Here is a 12,868-nt window from a genome sequence, read left to right as displayed (position 1 = left end):
AATGAGTTGATATTTTTTATATTATGTTTGCATTTAGGAGCTCAGAGCCGACTTTCACTGACAGAGGGAAGAGTTCAGAGGTAAATCACAGGAATGAATGTCTGTCATTAATAGTTTGGTCCTTTTTTGACATTTGCATCAGCACTTTTATTTTAATTGTGACGGAGATAGAACATGGATGTGTGTGTGTATGTGCACTTGTGTGCGTGTGAGGGTTCAGAGTCTGAATTCAAACCTTGTAAAGTGCACTTAAGTCTCCCCTCTGACTGATTCAGCCCACTAATGTGCATGTTTGTGTGTGTGTGTGCAGGAGGGCTAATGCACTTCGGAGGAAACGGGATCTCCTTGGGGAGGAGGTTGGTACACTACACCTAAGAGAACCAGAGGAGGTCAGGGCACCCACATGCGCACAACACCCTCACCGGCACAAAGCTGTCTTTGTAGAGAATGCCATGCACTCGCTAACACTCACACACCTTCTCCCACTCAACCTGACACAACTTTTTAGGTTAAAACAGCAGGAAGCGCAGCTGTACACACCTGTGTCAGACATGTTTAAGGAACTGATCTTATTGTGTGTTGTCTTCCTAAGACTTATGGGCCTCTACTGTCGGAGGGAACTCTGTCACGTAGCATTTTACACAACTACACTGCCAGAGATTCCTCTTCAGGTAAATGAACTGCGTGTGAAGTCATTCCAAATGCATTCAAGGGTGATTAAAAAAAGACGGTTACACAGACCGACGCGAATGAGTGAACTTGAGTTTGTTCGTGTTTCCCAGAATATTGTGAGTGCCTCAATGGTGGCTGGTGTCAGGAGGGCGGTGTGTGTGACTGCACTCAGTTCCAGGCACTGGGAGACCGCTGCCAGATCAGTGAGTAACACACACACACACACATGCTCAGGGAAGCATTCTTACTGAGGACACCCATAGACATATTGCATTCCCTAGCCCCTTACCTTAACCTTTACCTTAACCATGACAACTAAATGTCTGACCCTAACCCTTAAAATCCACAAAAAGCCATTTAAAGTTTAAAAAAAATTTAAAGACAAAATATCCTTACTTTCTCAAAATGTCCTCACTCCCTATGGTATATATGGTTTCTGGTCAGATACACAAACACACACAGGTTGATGACGCTATTTTTTTAAGAATAATGATACTTCCAGTCATTTAGACCGTCTAACCAAAGCCTTATCCCTAACCTTAATCCTAACCACTATTTAAAGCTAAGCCCCACACTTAACCAGTTCCTCAGAAATTAGGTTCTGCCTCATCAGGACCAGGTTTTGGTCTCCATGAGGACTACAGGTCCTGACAAGGTCAGTATAATTATGTGCCAGAATAGGTCCTAAAGAGCTAACAACTACAAGAATACAAACACAAACACACACAGAGCCTCAGCTGTCAATCATGAATAGCATGCTCATTACCTTACTGTAATGAACGAATGATTTTGTGATTCAAACCAATTAAAAAAAATCAATAATCATTAACATAAAGAATGAATTCTTTTCTTAATGCATTGATTCGTCTTTGAACTTCGACTTTTGCAACATCACAACAAAACAGCTGATCCAAACTAAACCAAATCAGTAATGGTTGTTTCAAAGTGTGAATTATGAAGCCTCACACCTCCCTAACATTATATCGCATATATGTTACAATATCTTATATTTTAACGCTTTCTGCTTGTGATCACATGTTCATAGACAGTATGTATTCAAGCATACCAGGAAACAAGCAGTAAGAAAAGGAAATATTCAAAGTGAAAAGATGCACTCATCCTATTCTAGATCTCTTGTTATTGAACATCTGCTTGAACCGTTGTCATTATGGACGTTAATGAGGTTGTTCCACAGTTTGACTCCTGTGATAATTTAATACAGTGATATTTGGTGTTAGCTCTCAGTAATTGCTTGTTAAATAGGCTTAGTGCTCTCCTCTATTTTACCCTCAGTTGGAACAACAATTGGATACAGTTAGGTAATAATTTGTGTTTAGTTTTTGTACATAATTCTGTGCACTTTTACTTTAATTAATTGTGGGTAACTCACCCACCTGGTTATATGTTTAATTTCCATGGCTTGTTTTAAATGAAGGATAAATATATTAGTAGTTATACAAGAATGAGGCGAGAGTGCAATCATACTCTCCAATCTTTCAGCAAATGGTAATTAATTACCTGCACACACTCCAGAATGAATCATCAGATTTCCCTCCCCTTCACACTCACACACACACACACACACACACACACACACTAAAGTAGCGGATAAAAAAAATCACTTGAACTGAAGTAATAGAGTCAGGGATGAGTGATGGAGTTTCTGGTTTCTCTTGAAAAGACTCCTTATACAGTATATCAACAGATCTGAGGTCACAGGTCACAGGTGTTGTAAAGACATTTTTGACCTGAAGGACCTGATTCTAAAAATGATCAGTGTACTTGAAGATACAATTACTTAATCACTGAATTATAAACTGTAGGATTATTTTAATAGTCTCTGAACGACCTGCCCCTTTCTCTCTCAGTACCTAACCAGGGCCAGGATAGAGACGGGATCTGCAGGTCATGGGGTCAACACCACTATGAAACATTTGATGGAATATACTTCTACTTCCCTGGAACCTGCTCCTATATTCTGGCCCAGGACTGTCACTCTGCTTCACCACAGTACACAGTGTGGGTAAGGACATATCGATTCAATTTACCCTCTGAATTATTTAAGCAGCATTTCATCTTCATTAAAACTTTTGGATGGCACGATACAACTGATTATTGTCAGATACAGATGTAGAAAAGATGTAGAAGCACTTTCTTTGATTCTCTGTTGTCTTCTCAGGTCCATAACAGCAGAGTGTGTGATGGCAGTGTGTATTCATGCCCAAGAGCTCTTAGTCTCTTTTTCCCCAATGAAGAGGAGATCCACATCTCTGGATATCAGGTCCACCAGGGAGGCCGCAGGTGTGTGTGTGTGTGTGTATCTTTGTGAGGACCAAAAAAAAAAAACATAGAGAGTGAGGACATTTTGAGGGTCAAGACATGGTTTTAGGCTTAGGGTCAGAATAAGTTTTAGGTCAGTGGTTATGATGAGGCACGTTGTGAAGTCTAAGGTTAGGTTAAGGGGCTAGAGAATGCCTGATGTCTATGAGTGTCCTCAGTAAAAAATGCTGCATGTGGACCAGTAGTCCTCATAAAGACCAAAACCTGATCCCAATAAAATTTTAGTCGGTTAGTTTAAGGTTAGGTCATTAGACATTAACTGGTTATGGTTAAGATTAGAGCTAAAGCTTTGATTAGGCTGTCCACATGAATGGAAGTCGATGCGGAGACCTCAATAGAATAGCTGTGTGTGTGTGTGTGTGTGTGTGTGTGTGTTCCAGGTGTTATTCATGTTGTGAGTCCTAAATCTGGGTACACAGTCACGTTATGGACAAAAATCATAATGTCCCTATGACGTAAATGATTCCATTTTAAGGTGAAGACATGTTACATGGTTAGGATGAGGTTAGATTTAGGCCTGTAGTTCTTGGATTTCACTGATGTGTCTGTGTGAAATGTCAGGTTGAGTCTGCCTCAGACTATCGGCGGCGTCTTCATCGAGCGACTTGCTGATTACCTGCTGGTGAAGAGTGTGTTTGGCTTCTCGTTGGCCTGGGACGGAGGCTCCGGTGTCTACCTGAAGATGAGTGAGGAGCACCAGGGCTCTCCCTGCGGCCTGTGCGGGAACTTCAACCACATCCCGGGTGATGACCTCACCACCCCTCGAGGTAAGAGCAGCCCGACTGGCTCCTTGTCCTCTTATCCCTTCTCTCACCACCCACTCCCCTCAATTATCACTATTACTGAACAATCAGCAATAATTCTGACCAATTATAGTTGAAAAGACCTCAGTGGAAGGAAAGAATGCAGAGTTTGGGTTTGAATAGCTGAAAGAATCAAGAATCCTTCCTCAGGTAACCAGAAATATGAACTGTGGTCTCCAGTTTGTGAGAGCACACAGATATGCAGTGGAGTCTGGATCAGTCCGGAGTCATTTCATGGCATTTTATCTGGTTGTTGAACTTATTGAACTTATTTTTGTTCCATTTGTGTTGAGCAGAATTTGACCATATTTATAGTCAATTGAATTATTTCTCACACACATAAATATCATTCATTTATCATTAAAAAGCCAAAGAAATAAACCAGGTATTATGTGAAATGATGGTGTTCTCACTCTCCTTTAAGAAGCACAAACATCTAAAAGAGCAGATTTATATCCACATATATCTCTGGAATTAGCCTACAGATATTCTTTGTTTATTCATATTCTTTGTTTAGACATTAAAAACAGTACTATGTGTACGGCTGATTTACTGTGGAACACATACCACAGAAGTGCTATTAATGTCTGTGTAGTGGCAGCCATCCCAGAATGCTATGTGCTGTACATGCTGCATGTGTGTTGACGTTGCGTTTCAGGCGTTCGCACTGATGAACCTGCAGTGTTTGCAAACAGCTGGGCAGTGGATCTGCCTCATGAGAGAGCCTGTCCCTCAGTAGATGTGGACTTCAGTGGGCCCTGCCAGTCTGAGTCAGACATGGATGTAAGAACCACAGACTCTCTGCTTACCATTACAGTGCATTCGCAAATTTTAACCCAATTCTTTAGAAAAAATGTAAAAGAAAACGTGCATTTATTAGTGTTTCCATCCATTGCTGCTAAGTGAATATTGGGCATTATGTCACCAAGTATAGCACCACTGAAGGTGAGTAGTAACTGGAGAATAAGTGAGGATAGGAAGCAATTTGATGATGTAAATAAAGAGTGTCACTAGCTGTTGGTATTGTTTTGTTCCTGCTTCCATATATTAATGTAATATGTGCTTCTTGCACTAAATGGAGGACCGATCATCCACATACATTCTTCTCTGAAACACCTAATGAAGGTCATTTTAAGTCCGAGGACTGCAGCAGTGTTTGTTTTGCTTTACCTCTCTCTTGTTGTGTATTCCAACTGTTCTGTTTTTGTGGTTAATTATTTGCAGGATGCCATCGAGAAATGCAGTGCACTTCTCTTCTTTCCATTTCTGTCATGCCACGAAAACATCGACCCAAATCCCTTTGTGGCCAGCTGTGTATCTGATCTCTGCGTGTAAGTCAAACACTGCATCAATAATCCATAATTCTTAGTTTTGTTAGTGTACAGTTACAGTTTTAATGTTTGTTTGTTTCTTCTCTTTCAGATCTGATGATGAGGAAACGTTTTGTTATGCCTTGGTTGAGTACACCAGAGCCTGCTCACATGTTGGGTATCCAGTGAGGGAGTGGAGAGACAGCTTCCCTTCTTGCAGTGAGTTATCATCAGCTCATGACCAGTGTTGGGTAGTAACGCCGTTACTTTATACAGTAACTAATAATGTAACGCGTTGTTTGTTTTTTTATTCAGTAACTCCGTTTCCGTTACCAAACGCTGCGTTACTCCGTTCCTTTTGGTGAGGTTTTACAATGGCACACAGTTCCCATAACATTGCAGCGATCAATAAAGTTTAATTGAATTGAAAAACAAAGCACTTGTCGCCCTCGAGCGTCCCACACGTAATCAAACACGCGCCATGAAGAGGACTGGACAGGTCAGGCCACGGCATGATGGCGAGCGAGAAGGGGAAGCTAAGTTTCTCCTCGTGGAGGTATTCACATTATTTTCAACTGGAGAGCAGAGGGAAAGACAACATTTGGGTAACTTGTAGACTGTGTCCCGGTTCAAAAATACTTTCTACGGCGAACAACAGCAACAGCAATCCGCTGAAGCACCTGGAGAAGCGGCATGCTTCGACAAAGTTAGCAGCTAAGGTAGCTAACGCAGCATCCGAGACCGAGAGTCACAGCAGCGAGCACACACACACTCCACCCAAGCAGCGGCGGTTGGCGTTCGAAAAACGGACCCATAGCCAGGCACAACTTGATAAAACAACAGCACGGTATGTTTAATTGTTTATTTTGATCTCTTTGAGCAATATCAGGCTATTATTTCAAGAGTCCAATGGTAACATTTTACCGATAAAAACACGTGTTTTTCCCCTCAGATATGTAGTGGAAAACATCAGTACAGAACTGAAATGACAGCTAGGGGAACTCAATCAATTAACCTCTATGTAAATGGGAGCATTGGAAAAACGTTTTACAGAAACTAAAAAGTTACTTTCTTACTAACACATTACTTTTTGGTTTCAGTAACTGAGTTACTAACTGAGTTACCTTTTTACAAAGTAACTAGTAACTGTGTCTAGTTACTATTTTTCAGTAACTAGAACAATACTGCTCATGACACGTATAGAACACATGCCTCCTTCTTTATATTGTGATTTTTTGAAACATGGACTTTGTTCTTGCAAAACCATTTACTGTTTACAAAAATCAGTGTCAGTAGTGGCTCTGCACTCACAGTGAGAACAGATTTCTAATGATACTGAAGATTTTCTGGATCTGTAGAACGTTACCTGCTTACAGAGTTATTGCCATCTTACATAAGTATGACAAAATTCATCCTCATCTTGATGTTGCTGAGAATATACATGTACATGTCTGAAATTGATAAATGGGACTTGTATCAGTTTATTTTCCATCATTGACTCTATGCTAGTAATCAACAGGTGTTCAGTGTCATATCAACAGATAATCTGTTGGCACTTTAATTAGATGATCCTGACACACTGTGTAGTTTTCCTATTATAATCAACTAATTGTCAACTCATCTGTGATTTGATGTTTACTTATCAACAGATAATCAACTAAGAATTGATCATATTTTGTTAACTTTTAAGAGACAGACTAATCAGAAGTAGATAGTCAACGAATAAGACGCTGACGCGATCTGAACATTAGTTAAATGATGGATAATTACACAGCAAAAATAGTATTTATAGTCAACAGGCACTTTTGCATCGGGTTAGGGTTAGAAACACTTAGAACCCAACTTATAGTTCACTGGCACTTAGTTCATTTTATGTCAATTATCAGGTGATCACCTGACCCTTGATCCTACCCAAAAGACATTCAGATTGATCTGTCAAAAATTATAGCGAAGAAGTTACTAACAGAAGGTCAAACTTCAATATAACAATAACAATAATAATAATAATTTGTGTCTGTGTTAACAGATGATGGCTGTGAGGAGAGTTTTGTCTACAGAGATTGTATCAGTTGCTGTCCACCCACCTGCACATTTGAGAAAGAGTGTTTGGGAACCAACCTGCATTGTCTAGACGGCTGCTACTGTCCTGATGGTAATTAAAATTGAAAAAAATGAAATATATGGTATAGCTGTTCTCTGTTCTTTGGTGTCACTCTCACTCTGTTGTTGCTCACAGGTCTTATCCTACAGAACGGAACATGTATCGCTGTTTCTCAGTGTCCGTGTGTTTACCATGGAACATCTCATGTGCACGGACATGTGCTTCAACAAGGCTGCAGTGTTTGGTGAGTGTGGATGTGTTTTCATCAGTGAGTGTGGAACACTGCTGATGTGCTGCAAACCTACAGTGCTGTGTTGTTGTTGGTTTCTTAGTGTGTGTATGGGAGGAGTGTGGAACTGCACCGAGAACAACTGCACAGGTAAGATTATGTTAAAACCTACAGACTTACATGAAATTATAAAATGTAAAATTCTTTCACATTTGAATTTTTCTTAAAATACATTTTTACTGACTTGCCTTTGTGTGACGTCATTCTTTAAACCTTTTTTAGATTTTTACCCAGAGTTTTATTGGCTTCACTACTTTTATTTGTTTATTTTTATCCCTTTATTCACATTTACTTGCTGTTGCGAGACATCGTCTTCTTGGTTTCTGCTTTTATTTTTATGATTTGGTGTATTGAATTCTGTGGCTTTGCCTTTTGTGTTCCTCTTCTTTTGTCCCCAAGTGTTTTGTCAGTAAACCACTTTATAAACATGTGTTGCAACTTTCTCTTGCAGATTCCGCTCTCTGCGAATGTCACTGTTGCTCGTGTATAGTTCCCCCTTTACTTTACACAGGCAAACGCAGGCAAAAAGTATCCTGAGATGAGTCAATAACTTGCTGCTCTCTGTCTCTTCTCAGCGGAGTGTTCAGTGGTAGGTGACGTGTTTGTGACGACGTTTGACGGTCGGATGTTTCTGCAGCCGGGGGCTTGTCAGTATGTCCTGGCGAAGAGTCGCAGCAGCAGCAGATTCACTGTCACGCTGCAATATACAACCTGTGCTGAGGTACACACACACACACACACACACACACAGACACACACACACGCACGCCCCATTCCGACAGAAGATCTCACCTGTGTGTGTGTGTGTGTGTGTTTACAGCAGCAGACCTGCATTCAGTCAGTGACACTGGTGTTGGATGAAGATGTAAGTCATCAGATCACTTTGACCAGAGAGGGGGAGGTGATCATCGGTGTACGTCCAGCACCGGCGTTGCCCTATGTTGATGGTAAGAATGAAAAAGAAGCTCAGAAAAGTGAGAGTTCATGTAACATTATGCAATGTCCAAATTGGAAATGTGGTCATAAAATTATCGATTTCATTAATTAAGTTGTTTCGTCCAAACAAAATGTTTATTTTCATTTAATTTCCAAACCTCAAAATCACAATGTCCTCAGTTTTGTTTTGACCAGAAACTAAAAGTATTAAGTTTACTGTCATAGAGGTGCAAAGACACTAGAATATATTCACATTAATGAATCTGAAATCACAGTCATATTTATAATGACTTAACTGAGTAACTCAGTATTACAATAGTTTGCCGTTAATTCTGCAATTGATTCACAATAATTAATGTATTCATTATTCTTCTGCAGTTTGCTAATTGCTTTGATTTAAAAATGATTAATTATTCAGCCCTAGTCCCGACTTTCAAAACCAATGTGGAAATGCAAAGGAAAAAAAGCTTTTTTTTTCTGTTTGTTATGTGGGTTTACAGATCGAGTGGAGGTGCGGAGGCTGACCTCTGTGTTTACACAGCTGAAGGCAGGCATCGGTCTGAAGCTGCGTTACGATGGTGCCGGTGGACAGGTCTATCTGCAGCTGGACAGTCTGTGGCGTGGACACACGCTCGGCCTGTGTGGAACCTTCAATGGAAATCTACGTGATGACTTCCTGTGAGACGCTGCATCCTCACTTATGCATCACTGTTGAATGTGCCACTTTACCTCACTCTGTGCGTGTGCGTGTGTGCGTGTGTGTGTGTGTAGGTCTCCAGCAGGTATGATCGAGGGCACTCCTCAGCTTCATGCCAATGCTTGGAAGGTGTCATCTGCTTGTGTCGCGCCAGTTAATCTCCCCATCATAGATCCATGTGAGATGAACCAGAACAATGGTAAGTATGGGGCGTCCAACTCAGATGACGTGAGGACCAATGAGCATCTAGTCAGGTCAAAGGGGGCCGGACTAGACAAAAAACTGTGTAAAAAAACAACACTTCAGTAGGGGGTGGGGGAGACCATGAGCTTCAGATTAGAACACAGCATTTCATCATGATGTGATAAGACACATATTCATGATGATATTTCACAGAAGTGTTTTTGTGAATGATGTATAATTCACAACAACATCAAAAACAGGCAGACAAATAACATAGAATCTAAGATTAGGTAAATAATAACAGTGCAAAACTGTGTTTGTACTGTGTATGTATATTGGGCTCTATCTATAGTGCTATAGGAGCAGCTAAGATTGTGTGCAGAACAGACCCAAGAGTGGAGGGGATACAATAACTATAACTGAATGTCCTATTAAATTATTATAAAAGTATTATTTTCTCTGGATATTCTATCACTTTACTGGCAGCTGTGTCTCAGCCACACATGCTGCATTTACAAGGAGTCTGTGGACCATGTTTTCATAATAACATGATATTTATGGTGGGCCACATGTAATCAATCTGTATGTGGCCTTGACGTGTGTGTTTTAATTGATTTAATACAAGGAAATGGAAAAAGTGAGTGATGATATGGGTAAACCTCTTCCATCAGGCCTTTTTAATCAATGAATTAGTTTGTTTGTTCAAATTAGAAATGGAAATATGTGTAAATAAATATTTTTTTGCATGTGTATGTGTGTGTTTTTGCATGTTCCAGTGTTCTATGCGTCCCAGTGTGAGGTGCTCTTGGGAAGTGTATTCGCTCCATGTCATGGCTACATCAGTCCAAACATCTACCAGCAGCAGTGTCGCTACCAGGCGTGTCGCTGTGGCAGCAGCTGTCTGTGCACGGCGCTGGCTCACTACTCTTACCTCTGCTCCAAACATGGAGTCAGTGTCAATTTCAGATCACACGTCTCTGAATGTGGTAAGTCTGCTGCTATGACTTGTACTGTTTGTAAGGGATCCAAGCAGATACTCGCTGTCGTTCGGATACTGGTCCATTATCCAGCCCATAAACTGGCCCAACAGCATTATTATCTGGCCTGACAGATTCATTCAAAAATTCAAAATAATAAATAAATAAAACGTAATTTCAATTGTTTACCTTTTTTTTTCTTTTTAACATAAAACTGACAAATTAATGCAGAATTCAAAACCTTTATTCTGAAAAAAGATGAACTGAGTCAAAGAGCACTTTTAGGACATGATAGTAACAGTCTTGGTAAACCAACACATCTCTAATATTTGCTATTTTTGTACAATATTGTATAGTTTAGAGGAGAAGAAAAACGTTGATTTGGCTCAGTATTTGAATTTATCTACTGACCACTGTTATAGATAGAAATGTGCATCACTTCATATGTATGTGTGTCGTAGGAACGGTGTGTCTTGGTGGTATGCTGTACCACTCGTGCGTGTCATCGTGTGGGCGGTCCTGTCGGGCCCTGGCGAGCTCTGACATGTGTGACCCTGGCGACTGCGCTGAGGGGTGTGGCTGTCCTGAGGGCAGCTTCTATGACGATGTGCGGCAGCGCTGTGTGCAAATGTATGACTTCATATATCATCCACACACACACGTGCACGTAGTTAAAGTCATGAAAATAATGCCACTGCTCCTCCTCAGGTCTCAGTGTCACTGTTACTCTGTGGGTGGAGTGTCACAGCCAGGAGAGGTGAGCTTCAGCGCCTCCGGTCCCTGGTGAGTCACAGCTGGACGTGACCTTAACTGAAAGGTCAAAATCACAACAGCACAAAGTGTAGCATCGTTACGCACAGTGTCAAAGTTTCACTGATTTAACCTGGACTTTTATATGATTTTTGCCTTTTTAATCGCCCTTCTTGTTTCCTCCATCAGCCTGTGCAGAAATGGGAAGCTGGAGTGTAAGCCCGAGGAGAAAGGTATTCAATTTGAACTGAATTGAATTATGAGATATGAGATATATGTGGATATAAAGCTGCACACAAGGCCATTAAATGAAGGATATTCTAACGTGTTAGAAACAACGAAACTGAATATAAATATGAATATAAATATATATAAATATAATAACACAAGTGTTAAGTGACTTTTTAAAATATGTTTAAATTACTTTTTTACATATCAAATTCCTTTATAATATTCAGTGTATTTCACAAATGTATTCAGTATAATACACATGATGATTATCGATGCAGCAGCTGTTAAAACCAGGAAAAGTCATCAGAGACTTTTTCATGACATGATCATATCTAAAATCTAAGACTATATCTTATCCCAAAATCAATTAGTTTATTTATATAGCACTTTACAATACCTGCTTGTATTTAACGTAAAATAATGTGATATGAGACAGCAGGAAAAAGAATAAATCTAGAAATAAGTGCACAAAACACACAATGATGCAGCAACACATCCACACATTGAACAGGAAGAACACACAGGAAAATAGCAGGTATGAAATATACAATAAAACAGTAAAATAAGAATCAAGCAAATTAGAATATGTACAATTACAAACAGAGGTGTCATCATGCAACTGAATATTAAAAAAACACTCTAAATAACAACATTTGAGTTTGCATTGTAAAAATCCCAGGTCAGTAAGTAAATGCAAATCCTTGGGAGCAGTGACGCAAATCAAACAAAGTTCAAATCTCTGCCAAATAGAGCAGAGCAAGGTCATTAATGGCCTTAAACGCGAAGAGTAAAAGCTTCAAAATCATCCTTAAATAAATCGGCAGCCGATATAATTCATAGAAAACAGTGTTGATGTGTTTGTGGCTACAGTGTTAGTAATGAATCAAGCAGCTGTGTTTTGACCTAACTGGAGGCGTGATAGGGAAGACTGGCAAAGAGCAACATGAAGTGCATTACAGTAGTGAATCCTTGAGCTAATACAAGTGTGGGCTGCCATTTCCAGAACATGCCAGTTAAAGAAGGTCTTTACTGAAGCTGAAAGACGAAGCTGGTTTGAAATTAGAGGCCAGAGTATGAACTTGTGAAATGGAGACATTCCACATGCTTGTACCAAACAAGATGCACTCCGTTTTACCCTCATTCCACGGTACCCCAGTTCCTTTTCTCAATTGTTCCAACAACAAAGTGTTGTTTCAGGCTCTGTCCCTGTTGCTGAAATCAAGAACCTTTATTATGTCTGCAGTTGTGACTTGTTTCCCATGACTGGCTGCTGCAGCTGATGTTTAAGGCAACTTGATCATTGATGTCTGTGTCTGTGTGTGTTTTTGTGTGTTTGTGTGTGTGTGTGTGTGTGTGTGTGTGTGTGTGTGTGTGTGTTTGTGTGTGTGTGTGTATCATTGCAGAGCCTGATAGTGAAGAGGTCGGCGAGTGTCCCGAAGGTAAAGTGTACCACAGCTGCACTGAGCAGAGAGGAGGCGTGGCCTGTGCACCCACTTGTCGGAACCTGATGTTGAACCTCACTTGCCCTCCCAACACACCGTGCATCGCTGGCTGTGTCTGCCCTGCTGGGTAAATGAAG

General features: G+C 40.4%; 1 protein-coding gene across 1 annotated transcript in view; it reads left to right on the top strand.

Moving 5' to 3' along the window:
- Window positions 1-12,868, top strand: part of otogl (otogelin-like) — a 39,551-nt gene that overhangs the window by 802 nt on the left and 25,881 nt on the right. The window contains exons 2-23 of the mRNA XM_044035325.1: window positions 38-80; window positions 311-356; window positions 593-671; window positions 783-875; window positions 2,541-2,695; window positions 2,852-2,973; window positions 3,574-3,779; window positions 4,474-4,598; window positions 5,040-5,146; window positions 5,238-5,344; window positions 7,152-7,277; window positions 7,362-7,470; window positions 7,559-7,605; window positions 8,091-8,236; window positions 8,336-8,462; window positions 8,952-9,129; window positions 9,223-9,347; window positions 10,108-10,317; window positions 10,770-10,938; window positions 11,017-11,091; window positions 11,248-11,291; window positions 12,693-12,858. Of these exons, the coding sequence (XP_043891260.1) occupies window positions 38-80; window positions 311-356; window positions 593-671; window positions 783-875; window positions 2,541-2,695; window positions 2,852-2,973; window positions 3,574-3,779; window positions 4,474-4,598; window positions 5,040-5,146; window positions 5,238-5,344; window positions 7,152-7,277; window positions 7,362-7,470; window positions 7,559-7,605; window positions 8,091-8,236; window positions 8,336-8,462; window positions 8,952-9,129; window positions 9,223-9,347; window positions 10,108-10,317; window positions 10,770-10,938; window positions 11,017-11,091; window positions 11,248-11,291; window positions 12,693-12,858 (2,605 nt within the window). The remainder of the gene's footprint in view (window positions 1-37; window positions 81-310; window positions 357-592; window positions 672-782; window positions 876-2,540; window positions 2,696-2,851; window positions 2,974-3,573; window positions 3,780-4,473; window positions 4,599-5,039; window positions 5,147-5,237; window positions 5,345-7,151; window positions 7,278-7,361; window positions 7,471-7,558; window positions 7,606-8,090; window positions 8,237-8,335; window positions 8,463-8,951; window positions 9,130-9,222; window positions 9,348-10,107; window positions 10,318-10,769; window positions 10,939-11,016; window positions 11,092-11,247; window positions 11,292-12,692; window positions 12,859-12,868) is intronic.

Source organism: Solea senegalensis, linkage group LG10 (genome assembly GCF_019176455.1).
Source record: "Solea senegalensis isolate Sse05_10M linkage group LG10, IFAPA_SoseM_1, whole genome shotgun sequence".
In the NCBI taxonomy this organism is placed as follows: Eukaryota; Metazoa; Chordata; class Actinopteri; order Pleuronectiformes; family Soleidae; genus Solea; species Solea senegalensis.
The sequence above is the reverse complement of the archived record's forward strand: the minus strand, read 5'-3'. Positions and strand labels throughout refer to the sequence as shown.